General features: G+C 36.4%; 1 protein-coding gene across 1 annotated transcript in view; it reads right to left on the bottom strand.

Annotated features, from left to right (window-relative positions):
• Positions 1 to 14,058, bottom strand: part of Adamts19 (ADAM metallopeptidase with thrombospondin type 1 motif 19) — a gene marked incomplete at its 5' end in the record, with an annotated part of 210,106 nt that overhangs the window by 71,212 nt on the left and 124,836 nt on the right. The window contains 3 exons of the mRNA XM_010627281.2: positions 3,228 to 3,400; positions 4,396 to 4,526; positions 9,861 to 9,962. Of these exons, the coding sequence (XP_010625583.1) occupies positions 3,228 to 3,400; positions 4,396 to 4,526; positions 9,861 to 9,962 (406 nt within the window). The remainder of the gene's footprint in view (positions 1 to 3,227; positions 3,401 to 4,395; positions 4,527 to 9,860; positions 9,963 to 14,058) is intronic.

Here is a 14,058-nt window from a genome sequence, read left to right as displayed (position 1 = left end):
AAAAAGAAAATTATATGAACAAAACTTCAGTTCCACAGGAAAGATTACAAAGAGTTAACAACTGGGATCTCTTATTAAAAGCTTCTGCACAGCAAGAGAAACCACCAACAGATTGAAAAGACAACTCACAATGTGGGGGAAATAATTCACCAGCTGTTCCTCGGACAAAGGTCTACTATCTAGAATATATAAATAACGTTTAAAAATTAGACCTCCCAAATTAAAAAAAAAAACCCAATTCAAAAATGGGCATCTGAAACAAACAGACATTTCTCAGATAAAGAAGTAGAAATAGCACATAAACATAAAAGAATGTTCAACATCACTGGTCATTCGAGAGATGCAGATGAAGAAATGCTGAGATTTCACCTCACGCCAGCAAGAACGGCTGCTACCAAGAAATCAGCCAATAACACATGCTGGTGGGGCTGTGGGGAAAGAGGGACCCTGCTCCACTGTTGGTGGGAGTTGGTGGTGGTGCAGCTACTGTGGAGTTTCCCCAAAAAGCTAATACTGGAGGTTCATTTGGCCCAGCCATCCTCTTTCCTGATATCTTCGTAAAAGGATGAAAAGCATCTTCCCACAGTGATGTAAGTATGCCCATGTGTGTAGCAGCAGAGTTTGTAATAGCTAAATCTCAGAAACAGCTAAAGTATCCATCAATTAGTGATTGATTAAAAAGATGTGGTTCTTTTATAAGATGGAGTGCTACTCTGCTATAAACAAAGATAAACTAGAGACATTTATAGCTAAATGAATGCACCTTGCAACTACCCTTAAGTGAAATAAATAGGACACACATGTGTAAATATGGAATTGTTTCTGTGGTGTGAGAAACAAAGTGCAAACGAGGACTAAAATGTATAACAGATAATATGAAATTGGAATAAAATGTTCAAAGGGAAAATGGAGCTAAGGAGGGGGGTAGGGGAGAGGAAAGAAGAGAAATAAAAAAACGAGAAAAAAAAGGAAATAATTGAAACGAAGCTTCTGTAAATTGGGAGGGGTTAAAGGGTAGAAGAGAGAAAAGGGGAAAGAGGGCAAAATAAGAACCGCGATGTATCGTGTACAGGTACAAATTCTCTAAGGTGGATGTGACCTTAATGTTCACCTAAATTGTGAATTAAAAAAGGAAACGTGTGCACATATACACAATGGAGTACTATCCGGTTATCATCAAGAAGAAAATGCTGTTATTTGCAACAACACTGATGAAACTGAAGAATGATATGTTAAGTGAAATAAGCTAGACACAGGCAGGCACAATCTTGCTCACATGTGCAGTGTAAAATTGTTGATCTCATAGGCGTTGAAAGTAGAATGCTGGTTACCAAGGCCATGGAGAGTAGGAGCAGAGAAGAAAGGAAAAAGATGTATGGATGTGCATTAAGTTATACTTAGAAGCAAGAAGTTCTGCTGTATCATTGCACAAAACGTGAACATACCTAGCAATAATGTACTACATATGTCAAGAAGCTAGATGTAAGGAAGGACTTCGACATCCTTAACCATACACGATAGATTATCCCATGACACCATGGGGTTTTAAAAAGCCATCAGATGATTACCACCTCGCCTTTCTGATATGAACCGCTTTAGTTAAATCTATCCACAGTCATGTTGATCTGGCGTTTACCATAGAGCAGAATTATCACTCCTCTTCCCAACTTTCATCCTCCAACCGCATCTCAGATGGCACCCTAACTTCCTCTTCCCTAGATGTTTTGATTACCTCTACATTTTCTTATACCTTGAATTGCTCCTGTTTTTTATCATTCACAGTGACTTTTGATCACAGCACCTTGAGGGGTGGACTCACTCATTCCTCGCTCACAGCTACTTTTCTCAGAAAGTTGTAAGGTTCCACCCCTTTACTGACCTTCAGTCTGATTACACTGACACGGCCCACCCCGCTGTCATCCAGGAGTCACCTGGACACTGGATGTAATAAACGCTTTTCTCTCCTCTTTTGCTTGACTCCCAGGCCCATCTACATGTGTGATCAGGCCTTGCTTCTGGAAACACTTCAGTACTTGGGTTTCCAGGACACAAAAGCAAATCACCCTACTTACTGTATCTCTGGCATGTTCTCCTGCCTACTCCAGATGTTATTGTTTCCATGAATGCTCAGGGGCTTAAACAGAGGGAGGGTTTCATCAGAAGGGGCCACTTAAAATGAGCACCAATGAAGTTTAGGTTCACGACAGGAATGTTACTGGAATGATGGTACTCACAATCCAATGGACTAAGTGGCAGGTATGAACTAGAGTCAAGTGGCATAACGGCCAACACAATTAGAAAATCCACCATAAATTCTGGCAACTGCAACTCAAACCTCCAGGCCATTCACCACTGGAGAGTGTTGCCATTCTTAACCCATGAGGCAGCATTGATTTTCTGGAAATTCTTATTTTAAAATAATTTCAGAATCGTATTCATTTGCAAAATTAGCGAAAAGAAGTCCTACTCTTTTCATATAGTTTCCCCAATACTTTTCTCTTCGCATCTACCTCATAACAGCAAATGCGGGAAACTGGCATTGCTTCATGCGTGGCAGTTCTATTCCGTTTTATCACTGGTACAGATTTGTGTAACCCCTGCCTCAATTAAGATGTTAAACTGTTCCCTTTCTAGTAATGCCCATCCCTGCCCTCCACACTATCCCAATCCCCGGAAACAACTCATTTGTTTCCTATCTCTATAATGTTTTTCAGTTCAAAATGTTATCCTGATGGAATTATACAACATGTGTCCTTCTGACGGAGGTATCTGTCACTCAGCGTAATGCTCTGAGATTCATCATGCTGCTGCATAAATCCACAGCTCTTCATGATCCAGCGGTATTCTGTCGTTTAGAAATGTAATTTCTATGTTGTATGTTAAATGTATGTTTATTCCTACAAGAAACTGCCCCCCTGTTTTCCAAAGTGGCCACATTGTTTTATCTTCCCTCAGCAATGAGGTCTGAAAGATTCCATTTGCCTTCCTCTCCACCAGCACTTGACATCACCATTATTTTAGTTTTTCTAATAGGCATGTATAATATCTCACTACGTTTCTGACACATAATTTTTTAATGCCTCAGGTTGTTAGAAGCTTCTAAAGGTCTAAACAACAAAGCTTACAAATGTCTAGAAAATAATCTTTCCAGTAACACTATTGTTATAAAATACTTTGCAAACCTAGAAATGCACTTTATTAGAGGGTATTGCTCTGGCCGGTCATACCTTCATCCAACACAGCTTGCCACTGGAGTACGAGCTTTGGGTACGAAGTTCTAACACTATAGGCCTGACATTGCCAGTCTCTGAATCCAGGCAAACCTGCAGGACAAGGTGGATTCTCACAAATTCTGTATTGTTTTCTGGGACCATTACAATCCCTTGTTTCAGAACCCAGCCTAGGAAAGATAGCACAAATAATAAATTTTACTTTAAAAAAATTACAAGTTTATAAAACTAAAGAACTATTATATTAATAGCATATACTCCTTACGTTAAAATCTACCTTTGAGCAGGGACAAGGGGAAAAATGAGAACCAAGACTTGTCATGTAGAGGTACAAGATGCCAACAATGAATGTAACTACTGTATCCCTAAAATGTACCAATAAACTCAATTAAAGCTGAAAAAAAATCTACCTGTGAAAGGTTGGCTACATTAAAACAGTCAGAAATCCATGTTTAATTTTAAAAATATTTTTAATGCTTAATCAATTTATCTTCCAAAATACTTGAGGAGTCAAAGCCAACTGGCTATGGAAAAGAACCTGTAAGAGTGTAGGGCGGGCTTTGAGGGTCAAGCAGAAAGCTTGAAATTTCCGTAAGAAGTATGGTTCTTAGAATTCTTAAATATGATTTCAAATACATTCTTTAAAATTGCTTGTGACTGAACTGTAAGCACCCAGGCGAACTTACTGCCTCACTTCCCCAGGACCTCTCTAAGACGACGGCACCGAGCAAGCTGATGCTGTAATAATTCCTGTCTCCATGTGTTCAGTGTGTTTTTGTTTTCGATTCGTCTTAGCTCTTATCGCCATCAGTTATGTTCTTATTCTTTGTCTTTCTGAAGTCCTGTCATCTCCTCCTCTTCTCATAGTATCTTTAATGGTCACCTAATTTTTCAAATATGTATCTCCCTGCTTCCTTAAATACAACATTTGATTTATCCAGCAGTCACCTTTTGTAGTTTTCTTTGCTATTAGAAGGTCTCAGTTCTACTTTCTTCTTAAAAGGGAGTTTTTGTGTAAAATGGGCAAATTGAGGAAATCTGTTGTTCTCCAAAGCAGTGCAGTTTGAGTCGCTCTTTGTGCTTTATAACATGGCTTATTGGTACAATATCTGTTATTTCTAAACTAAAGAAAAAATGTCCTCCCCCGTGCAGAAACTTAGTTTACCCTGGACATCTGCGCTCTCGGCTGCTGGTCCCGGCACCGCAGGTCCGGCTACAGGAACTCCACACGCTCCACTCTCCAGCCAGATGCTCAGGTGCTGAGGTCCTGCTGGTACACTCGCCAGCCTTACACCACTATTCCAAAAGTTATGTCTTAGATGAACAAATCAGGGCACAACTGAAAATCATTCACTGGCCTATACAGTCACTGGAATTAATGCAAGTAAATGAGGTCCCCATGCAGCCCAAATTAGGTGGAATGGAAAAAAAGACCAAAAGTTAGTTTGCACTTGCTCTCTGTCATTGTAGTATAACGCCGAAGCTCCAGAAATAAGTAAGTCTTGTCATGAAAGCACCCCAGAGACTTATTTTGTAACGCTGAGAGTTCAGTATTTGTCATGGAGATAGGGGGAAGAGGATGGGAGAGGAGATTTCAGGCTGTACAAACAGAAAAAACTGACACATTCTGAGAAATGAATACTTTAAAAGGACAAAAAGAAGTCCTTCTAGAACTAAGCTGAAGCAGGGATTTCAGTAAATGCAGCAGTTTTGATTTTTAATGTTAGTGCTTAAAGGTATTATCTTTCCTTGTAACTGTGACACTGGATTTCAGCACCATCCTGTACACTTTCTGTTTTCTGAATTTTCACCAAGTTCATGCATTAAACGTTTACAGCGAACTCTTTTGAAAGTCAAGATGCTTGAAAAACTTGAGCAATTATACTGAAATTATGTTATTTCATTCTAATTAATCTGTAACTCATGTAGCATCTATTAACTGGAAAAAATAGCAAAGACAGCTACCATGCAGAAAGAGAAGGGAGTGTAATCATTATCTTTTTAATTTTTGTTTTTCCTGGACTCAGAACAAAAGTAGGCAAGAAAGACTGTTTCTATAGTCATCAAAGAATGGTTGCCAGGATATGACAGGAAACCAGATGGAAGATTGTCACAGCAGACATTCTAAAGGTAACAAAAAATCATGTTGAGAGTAAGTAAAAATTAGTGATTATCAAATAATATGGTTGAGCAACTTGATTCTCCTAACCATAAATGATTTTCTGTATGAAATAGCAATAATATTTAAAAAGGACTGAAAGAAAAATTGTAGCAATGCTCTGACCCTTACCTTTGTTTTTTCCTAAGGTGTGAATGAAATCTTATTTACCTTGTAGATGCTATTTTCATGGTTTGAATGAACCATTAAGCATAATAAATAAGGATTTAATAGGGGTTAACTATAATAAAAAATTAACAAAACTTCTGTTCATTCTGATCATTATTGATCATTACATAGCTTCACTTAAAATTTATTTTGAAAATAGATTTTTTTCATTTTTTTAAAAGAGGGAATTTAGAAGTGGTATGATATCATTTTATTTGAACTCAGTAAACTTTTTATGCAGTAAAATAGTTCCTATATGTTTCTCTAAAGATGTCAAAATTTAAACTCAAACTTCTTTGGATACAAGAAGTTTTACATTTAAGCTTGAAAAACTACACCTCAACAACTCATAGTGTATTGACGTGCTCCAATCTCCATTAAAAAACCTGGAATTTTCTAGGAAGTTTCAGTCTGAAAGTTGGAAGAGGAGGAAAAGTAGCCCTGTAAAAGTTTGGCATCACTCCGTGGTTGTAAGACCCTAACCGTCACGCCATTCATTTCTGGAAAAGCACCCCATTTGAAAGTAGTAAAACCACAATCGGTCATGGTAGTTTGTCCCACTTGACAGGCGTTTGTTTTCTCAGAGAGCGTCTTGTCCAGTTAGCACCAAGAAGGCACTGAAAGGCTAGGGTAGGGTTCATAACAAACTAAAAATATTCCGAGAAGGAGTGGGGTCTAGATGTGTACGTAATTTAAACTACTCATTCGGCAGATGAAGAAAAATAGAAACAAACATATAAGCCAATTTGCCCACACGAAACAGAGAAACGTAAAGAATGACTGCATAATATTTAAAGTTCACCAACTTGGACTTAAACTATGGGGCCCTGACTTTGTGTCTTCTAGGTAGTGGTGTGCTCCAATGCTGAGGAGCACTAAATGTTTTTGTTTGAATTATTATATCATACATTCCCCTGGATTTGCATATAAAATAAACAATGATTCTTTCCATAAATTTGTTAGTATCATGTTTTCTATGACACATTTGTATAAGTTTAGCCTCAAAAGAGGTTTCACACCTGATTTAAAAAATCTCTAAATTTGTCTCATTTACAAATTCATCTGATTTATAAAAATGCTAAATGATCATATACTATTGACTATTTCTGGGACAGTACATGACCTAAAAATATCTGGTTATGTTTCTATCCTACCACTTTTTTCCTGTGGACATGCCTATGACAATATGTAATTAGAAGAGGGTCATGAAGGTATGAAGATATCAAAGTAACCTGATAGGTACTTTTTAAAGCACATCTTATACACATAGTGGAGAAAAAGGGAAAGGAAGGAAGGTAAAACGCGCTTTACGTGCACACATTGTGACAGTCAGGAAACTGCACTCCTCAGTATTTCCAGTAGTTCATGATGACAGCAGTTACAAGAATCTCAATATAGGAACAGAAATAACTGAACCAAACTGTCATATAAATCCCTTAAAAAACAATCTTATCAAAGTGTTACTTCACTTTCTTCTGGCATCTATTCTGAATAAATACTGTAGGTACAAGAGTAATAATACACATATACAATTTATTGGCTTTTATTAGCTCATTTATCAACTCTTTAATCTCATTAAGCAGAAATGTAAGCACATTCACATTTGGACAGTGAACTGTAAAATGGAAGGAAATGTATAAAGATAGATGATAATGTAAAGAGAAAAGGAGAAAACGACATGTTGATTTTAATTTGAAAAGATGATGTCTATAAATAGTGTACAGAGCCCTATCTTCAAAATCATTTTGAATCATAGAATTCTATGTTAGATGAACTAGGTATGCACAGCTTAATATCATGGGAATGTTGCAAAATTTAAAAATATTCCAGCTTTGATTCCTGGTTTGCAGCACACCAAGCTAGCAGTAGTTAGTGTGAGGATACAGATAATTTAGCACTACCACACCCCAAATCAGACTGTGGGACACTATTTAGGCAATGGTTCCTACAACAGCTGGAACACTGGGACATGTGAGGGAGCCCCCGTGTGCAAAGAACTGAGAGGTACATTAGTTATTTCAATGCACAAACCATTACAGAACCGCTAAAAGATTGTCATTAACATAATCGTGGGAAATAAAACATTTTACCTTTGATGATTACAATTTAGATTGCTAAAAGAATGAATCTACTTTACAGATCTCAAGAATGCAAATTATCCTAAAAAATATGGGGAAAATCATAGCGGGAAAATATTTAGGATGCTAGATTATAAAACTGAAGAGAGTTTTTATTGCTAAAGAAATACTACGGAAGATAAATGGCTTGTGTGATGTTTAAAGACTTAATGGTTGAATATTTGGTTATTTCTGTAAATTTCTACATTTGTGTTTCAAGGATAATGAAAATTATTATCTGTGTAATTTTATATTTAAGCCATACATTACTCAGCATAGGGTTGTGAGACTTGCCTGATATGTACACATTGTTGTACTTCTGTGTATAATTTAAGTAAAAACTAGAACAAATGGAAACACTGACTCTCATCTAAGCTCACTGAAAAATAGTTGGCACAGGCTATGAACAACGGACTGACATTTCACAGAAGTTTCTTCCAAGGAACCATTTTCCTATTGACAGGAGCGAGTGATAAAATTTCTAGTCTTTTAAAAAAGAGTTTTAATTGAAATAATTTGTCAATTTTTCTTTTTAAATTAAAGAAATCATAGATAGAATAAAAAATATGTGCTGATATTAGACGACCCAGAAATATTTATAGAAAAGTTGCATTTATCCACACCCCCACATTCCTCACTGCCGTCCGTCATTTCTAACCCTCCTAAGGTGGGATGTGCTAGAGAGAGCTGGGACTTTACAGCATCAAACAATTTTCCAGACATTTTACAATGAATACTATGTGAGTATATGCACTCCAATTAGTACACAAACTAGATTGTCCTTAAATCTCCAGTGGTGTCACAGGGCATTAGTTCTTCTGACATGCCTGTGCTAACAGCATTATCTTGAGCAAGAGAGAGGGAGGGAAAGACAGAGAGAAAGACAACTAGAATATAGTAACATTTTTTAAGTTTTAAAAAATATATTGTAACCATTCCTGTCCTTATGAATATTTTTTGTTTTTCATTTCTTACCATGGCAAATTACATTTTAATATAGGCATCTTTGCATGTGAGCAAGGGTGTGAATATGTAAATATTTAATACTTAGGACAATTTTCTTGAATTTTTCAAATTGTTTTAAAATTAGTACATGATTTACTATATGACTTGCTTATGTAAGTAAACAAATAAATTGTAGTTATTATGTTGCTGTTTATTTTGAAATGTGATAAACCTCTGTACTCTTCAGAGGCAAGATTTCTAATCCAGTCACTGAGTGGAGAACCATTACATAGTACGGTCATGGTATACAAATTAAAAAGTTTGTAAAGTATTAACCTGCTATCTTTTTATTAAATTAACCATAATTTTAAGTGCATATAAGATCCATCTATTTCATACTTCCAGAAGGAAAACCATTTATACAACAGCAGTCTTTTTTATCTTAAAATGTACACACTAACAAATTCTGATAGCTGTAGGAAGCATATTAAATTAGACTATTTAGTTAAATATTTATTCATCTTTAAAGATTATTTTAACATTTCAGTTATGATGCTTATATTGCCAAGGAAAACCTGTGCACTCTGATTCTCTCCAGAGAAATTATTGTATATCAGAAAAGATTCAAAAGTGCCCTGAGAAGTTCTACTACTTATATTATTATATGACTTCTATCTCATTTAAATAGTAAAAAGATGAATCTACTACTTTGTGAAAGTACATACATATTACCTGACACTAAACATTAAAACAACAAAAATTAAAATTATATTTTTTCCTTTTCTCATATTAATTTCTTTCCCTTTTTTCTTTCCTCTACCCCTCCCCCTCCCCCTTCCCCTTTGAACCTTTTCTTCCTATTTCACACCATCTATGATACATTTGGGGGCTTCGTAAATGGAAAGGGACAGAGGAGTTGAAGAGAGGGCAGGGTAATGGGAAAAAAATAAGAACCAGGATATACCATGTAAAGGCACAAATTGCCAATAATGAATGTCAATATACTGTATACCTAAAATGCACCAGTAAAATTAATTAAAAATAAAACTACACCACTTTAATATGAACATAACTACCATATTTGAAAAAAATCAGAAAAGTTTAAATTAAATATATATAAGATACTAGCATTTCTATACACACTGACATTATTGTACAGATATTATGTTGGATCCTTATGTAACCAGCAAGAAAAAATGCAAATTTATCAAGTTTTGGGTGATTTTCTTATTAATGACTTACCTTACCAGTGTCACAATCAGTTCCATCCATTGGTGGATCTAGTTTGGTTTTGCATTCTTTCTCACCTTCTACTTTGCACCATAATCCCGTACAAATAACATGCTGAAAACAAGAAAATAACTAATGAGAGGAAGATGTCACAGTTTTGAGTTTCAGCGAGTATTTTTTGAGAATCTTATTTTGATAGAACTACAAAAATTACTGCAGTAAAACTATGATCTAAGCACTTTTGATATTAAACATAGCTGACATAGTATGCCTTCTTTATAGTGAAGGAAAGATTGATAGTTAACAATAGAAAATCTGTTTAATAAAATTGAAACTTGAAATTTCTTTAAATAAAACATTTATACAAGATTATTTGATATAACAGAATAATTTAAGCTACCATAATACTTATATTTTGATATGAACCAGGATGTAACTATAAGTGTCTCTATTCCTGAAAATGAATAGTGCCTTCTTTCCGGAAGTTTGTCTTGCACTCGCCTTATGCTTATGGGCTGTGGTTCACACACACAGCCTTGACTTTAGTACAACAAAGACACCGCTGTAAATCATTATCAGTCACTTCTGCCTAAGTATGCATGAGTTTTAGATCTTTGGGGTAAACACGTTCTAGAAGAAAATGAAAGGAAATTAAAATGCCCTCGGAAAAGTAGCTGATTAGCAAAAAAGAGAATTCAGAGAAAATGCAAAAGGGAAGACCATCGGGAGCTGTAACGATCTCGGTTGTCGTGGCCTGTCCAGAGACGTCCATCCCGAGAGACCGGCTGACCCATCCCTAAAAACATTCTGTTTCTGTAAAATGGCAGAGGTTCATGGGAGAGGTACAAACATTTTGGTGACAGTTGGCATTGAAATATGAATTTCTTGAGAGATATATAAAGATATCTAGCTAGACTATGTAAATTTAGTGATCTAGACAAAAGCCTAGAGAAAAGGGTGAGGAAGAACAGGTGTCAAAGACAGAAATCCTGGCAGTGAGAAAGACAGTCATGACAAGGTGAGGAGAGTGCTTTCACGGGGGAAAAGGTCTGCACAGCAGGGTCACCAACCTCATGTTTACTTTCCATGTCTTCAGTTGCCCTTGGTCAACCACAGTCTGAAAATATTACGTGGAAATTTCAGGAATAAACAACTTTTAAGTTTTAAATCACTTTTATAATGGTATGGTGCTCGAAATATTGTAGTTCATTATTAGCTATAATGCTTTTCATTAATTTTTGGTGCATTTTAGGTATACAATATGCTGACATTCACTATTGGGAATTTGGACTTTTACATAATACATCTTGGTTCTGATTTTTTTCCCCATTCCACTCCCCTCAGATCAATCCTTCTACCCCTCCCCATTTGCAAAGATTTTGTTTCCATTTTTTTTCTTTTCTCATATTTATTTCTTTTCCTTATTTCCTTTTCCCTACCCTTCCCACTTCCCCTTCCCCTTTGGGCCTTTTCTTCCTATTTCACATTATCTATTATGTGTTTTGATCTTTATTTGCACTGTCAGCTGTCAGATCCCCTTCCCCTTTGGGCCTTTTCTTCCTATTTCACATTATCTATTATGTGTTTTGATCTTTATTTGCACTGTCAGTTTCTCACACCAGAAAAACTATTTAGTATTTACATGTGTGTCCTATTTATTTCACTTAAGTATATGGCATTAGTGTACATCCATTCAGCTATAAATGTCTCTAATTTCTCATTCTTTATGGCTGAGTAGTAATTTTTTTTTCTTTTTTCAGTCTCCAGTTGTTGGGCAATTGAGCTGTTTTCAAGTTTCACCTATTACAAACTGTGCTATGAACAGGGGTGCACATATATCACTGTGGTACAATTCTTTTAATTATTTTGAGAAGACATCCAGCAGAGGAATAGCTGGGTTAAATGGGACCTCTAGACCTAGCTCTTTGAGGTATCTCCACATTGATTTCCACAGTGGTTGCAACAGTCTGCACTCCCACCAACAATGGAGAAGGGTGCCTTTCTCCCCACAGCCCTGCCAACATTTGGTTTTGGTTGATTTCATGATAGCAGCCATTCTTTCTGGGGTGAGGTGGAATCTCAGTGTTTTCATTTGCATCTCTCGAATGACCCGTGATGTTGAACATTCTTTCATATGTTTATGTGCTATTTCTACGTCTTTATCTGAAAAATGTCTTTTCATTTCAGATGCCCATTTTTGGATTGGGTGTTTAAATTTGGGAGGTCTAATTTTTTAAAGTTCTTTCTATATTCTAGATAGTAGACTTTTGTCTGAAAAACTGGTGAAACTTCTTTTCCCACATTGTGGATTGTCTCTTTGTGCTTTTGGTGGTTTCTTTTGCTATGAAAAAGCTTTTTAATAAGAAGAGATCCCACTTGTTGACTGTGTTAGTTCATGTGCAACTGAGGTTTTGTTCATAAACTCTTTTCCTACACTAATGTCTTCAAGGGTTCTATCTAATCTCTCTTCCAGACAGTTCAGTGTGTCTGGGTTTTGTTTCTCTTTTATTTTTTATTTATTCATTTTTTTGGTGCCAGGGATTGAACTCAGGTCCTTGCACTTGGGAGATGTGTGGCGGCACCACTGAGTTAAATCACCAGCCCTGCAGTGTATTGGTTTTTAATATTTAGATCTTTAATCCATTTTGAATTTAATTTAATGCATGGTTAGAGATATAGGTCTGGTTTTAATCTTTGGCAAGTTGAAACCCAGTTTTTCCAACACCATTTATTAAAGCGTCTATCTTTCCTCCTGTAAAAGTGTTTGGATCATTTGTCAACTATGAGGTGGCTGAGTGCATCTAGAGTTGTTTCTGCCTCTTGCAATCTGTTTCACTGATCCTCAGGATTGTTTCTCTGTGAATAACATGCTGTTTTTATCACAGTAGCTTTGCAGTGTGAAGTAGGGGGTTTGTGAAACCCCCTACCTTGTCTTTGTTACTTAGAATTGCTTTTGTTGTTCTGGTTTCTTCTTGTTTGGAATGAATTTTTGAATTGTTTTATCAAGGTCTGTGAAGTGTTATTCATTATTATTATTAATCTATTATTGTGTCTGATTTAAAAGTTAAATTTTTTCATTGGTATAGAAAAAAATATGGTGTGTATGTATGGTTCAATACTATGTTTGATCAGGCATTCCCTGGAGCCTTTGAAAGTGTTCCCTACCAGTAAGGGGAGACTGCTTTAAGAGAAAGGAGTAGTGAAGAGCAAGATAAAAAGGGAGAAGAATGACATAATTATACCATATAACTGCTTCTGTTCATGTAACAAATGTGTGTCTTCTCGGGAAAAATGGAAGGAAGGAAAAGAAGGATGAAGGAAAAAAAAAGAACCAGGAAAGACCAGAGACCCCATATTTGTAGGACAAATGAAGACACTTGGCAGTTGACTAGCAGGTTGATTAATGAAAAGGCTATCTCTGGAAGCTTATTGTGGTAGTTGTGTTCAAAACAAACTAAAAATCACCACAAATCTAAATACACTGAGAAGAACGTATTTACTGTTTCAAATAGGACGTTTACAACTTGTTATGATTTAAATATGAAGTGTCCCCAAAGACTCACGTAGTGAGGGCCTGAACCCCGACGCAGTGATGTTCGCAGATGGGGCCTAGAGAAGAGACTGGAGCGGGACAGCACTACCGTTCTCAACCTAGTCATCCACTCAGAACATCATCGGTGAGGAGGCCTTGACCAGGCAGAGCCCTGTCAAGGAAATGGGTCCCTGGGGGCTGCCTCTGAGCCATCTGCCTCGTGCCTGCCCTGTTTCTCTCTGATTCTTCCCTCCTTTCTCTATTTTCAGACGTCCTGTGGTGAGCAGCTTTGATCTACCACACCTTTCTGCCATGATGTTCTGCTTCGATTCAGTCCACAGAAATGGAACCAGACAACCGTGGACAGAAACCTCGGAAACCTTGAGCCAAAATAAATCTTTCCTTCTTTCAGCTATTTTTCTCAGGCATCTGCTAACAGAAACAAATGCTGACTGACATGCAGCTCTGATAATGAATTTGTCACAGCTCCCAGAATATCATTTTCTTAGTCCTATTTATTTTAAAATTTTGATTCCTGAACTGTTTGCAAGTTTCTAATGTCAACAGTCTAAGTTACGAGTGTGATATAGTTTATTTCCTTATTTTATCTTTAGTGAACACTTTTTAGCTGTTTTAAATATTTCACACAACTATATCTTCTTATATTTAGGCTATAAT

The sequence above is a fragment of the Fukomys damarensis genome, unplaced genomic scaffold (assembly GCF_012274545.1).
Source record: "Fukomys damarensis isolate Sample0158 unplaced genomic scaffold, DMR_v1.0_HiC HiC_scaffold_3, whole genome shotgun sequence".
Classification (NCBI taxonomy): domain Eukaryota; kingdom Metazoa; phylum Chordata; class Mammalia; order Rodentia; family Bathyergidae; genus Fukomys; species Fukomys damarensis.
Note: the sequence above shows the minus strand (reverse complement) of the source record. Positions and strands in the feature narration are given on the sequence as shown.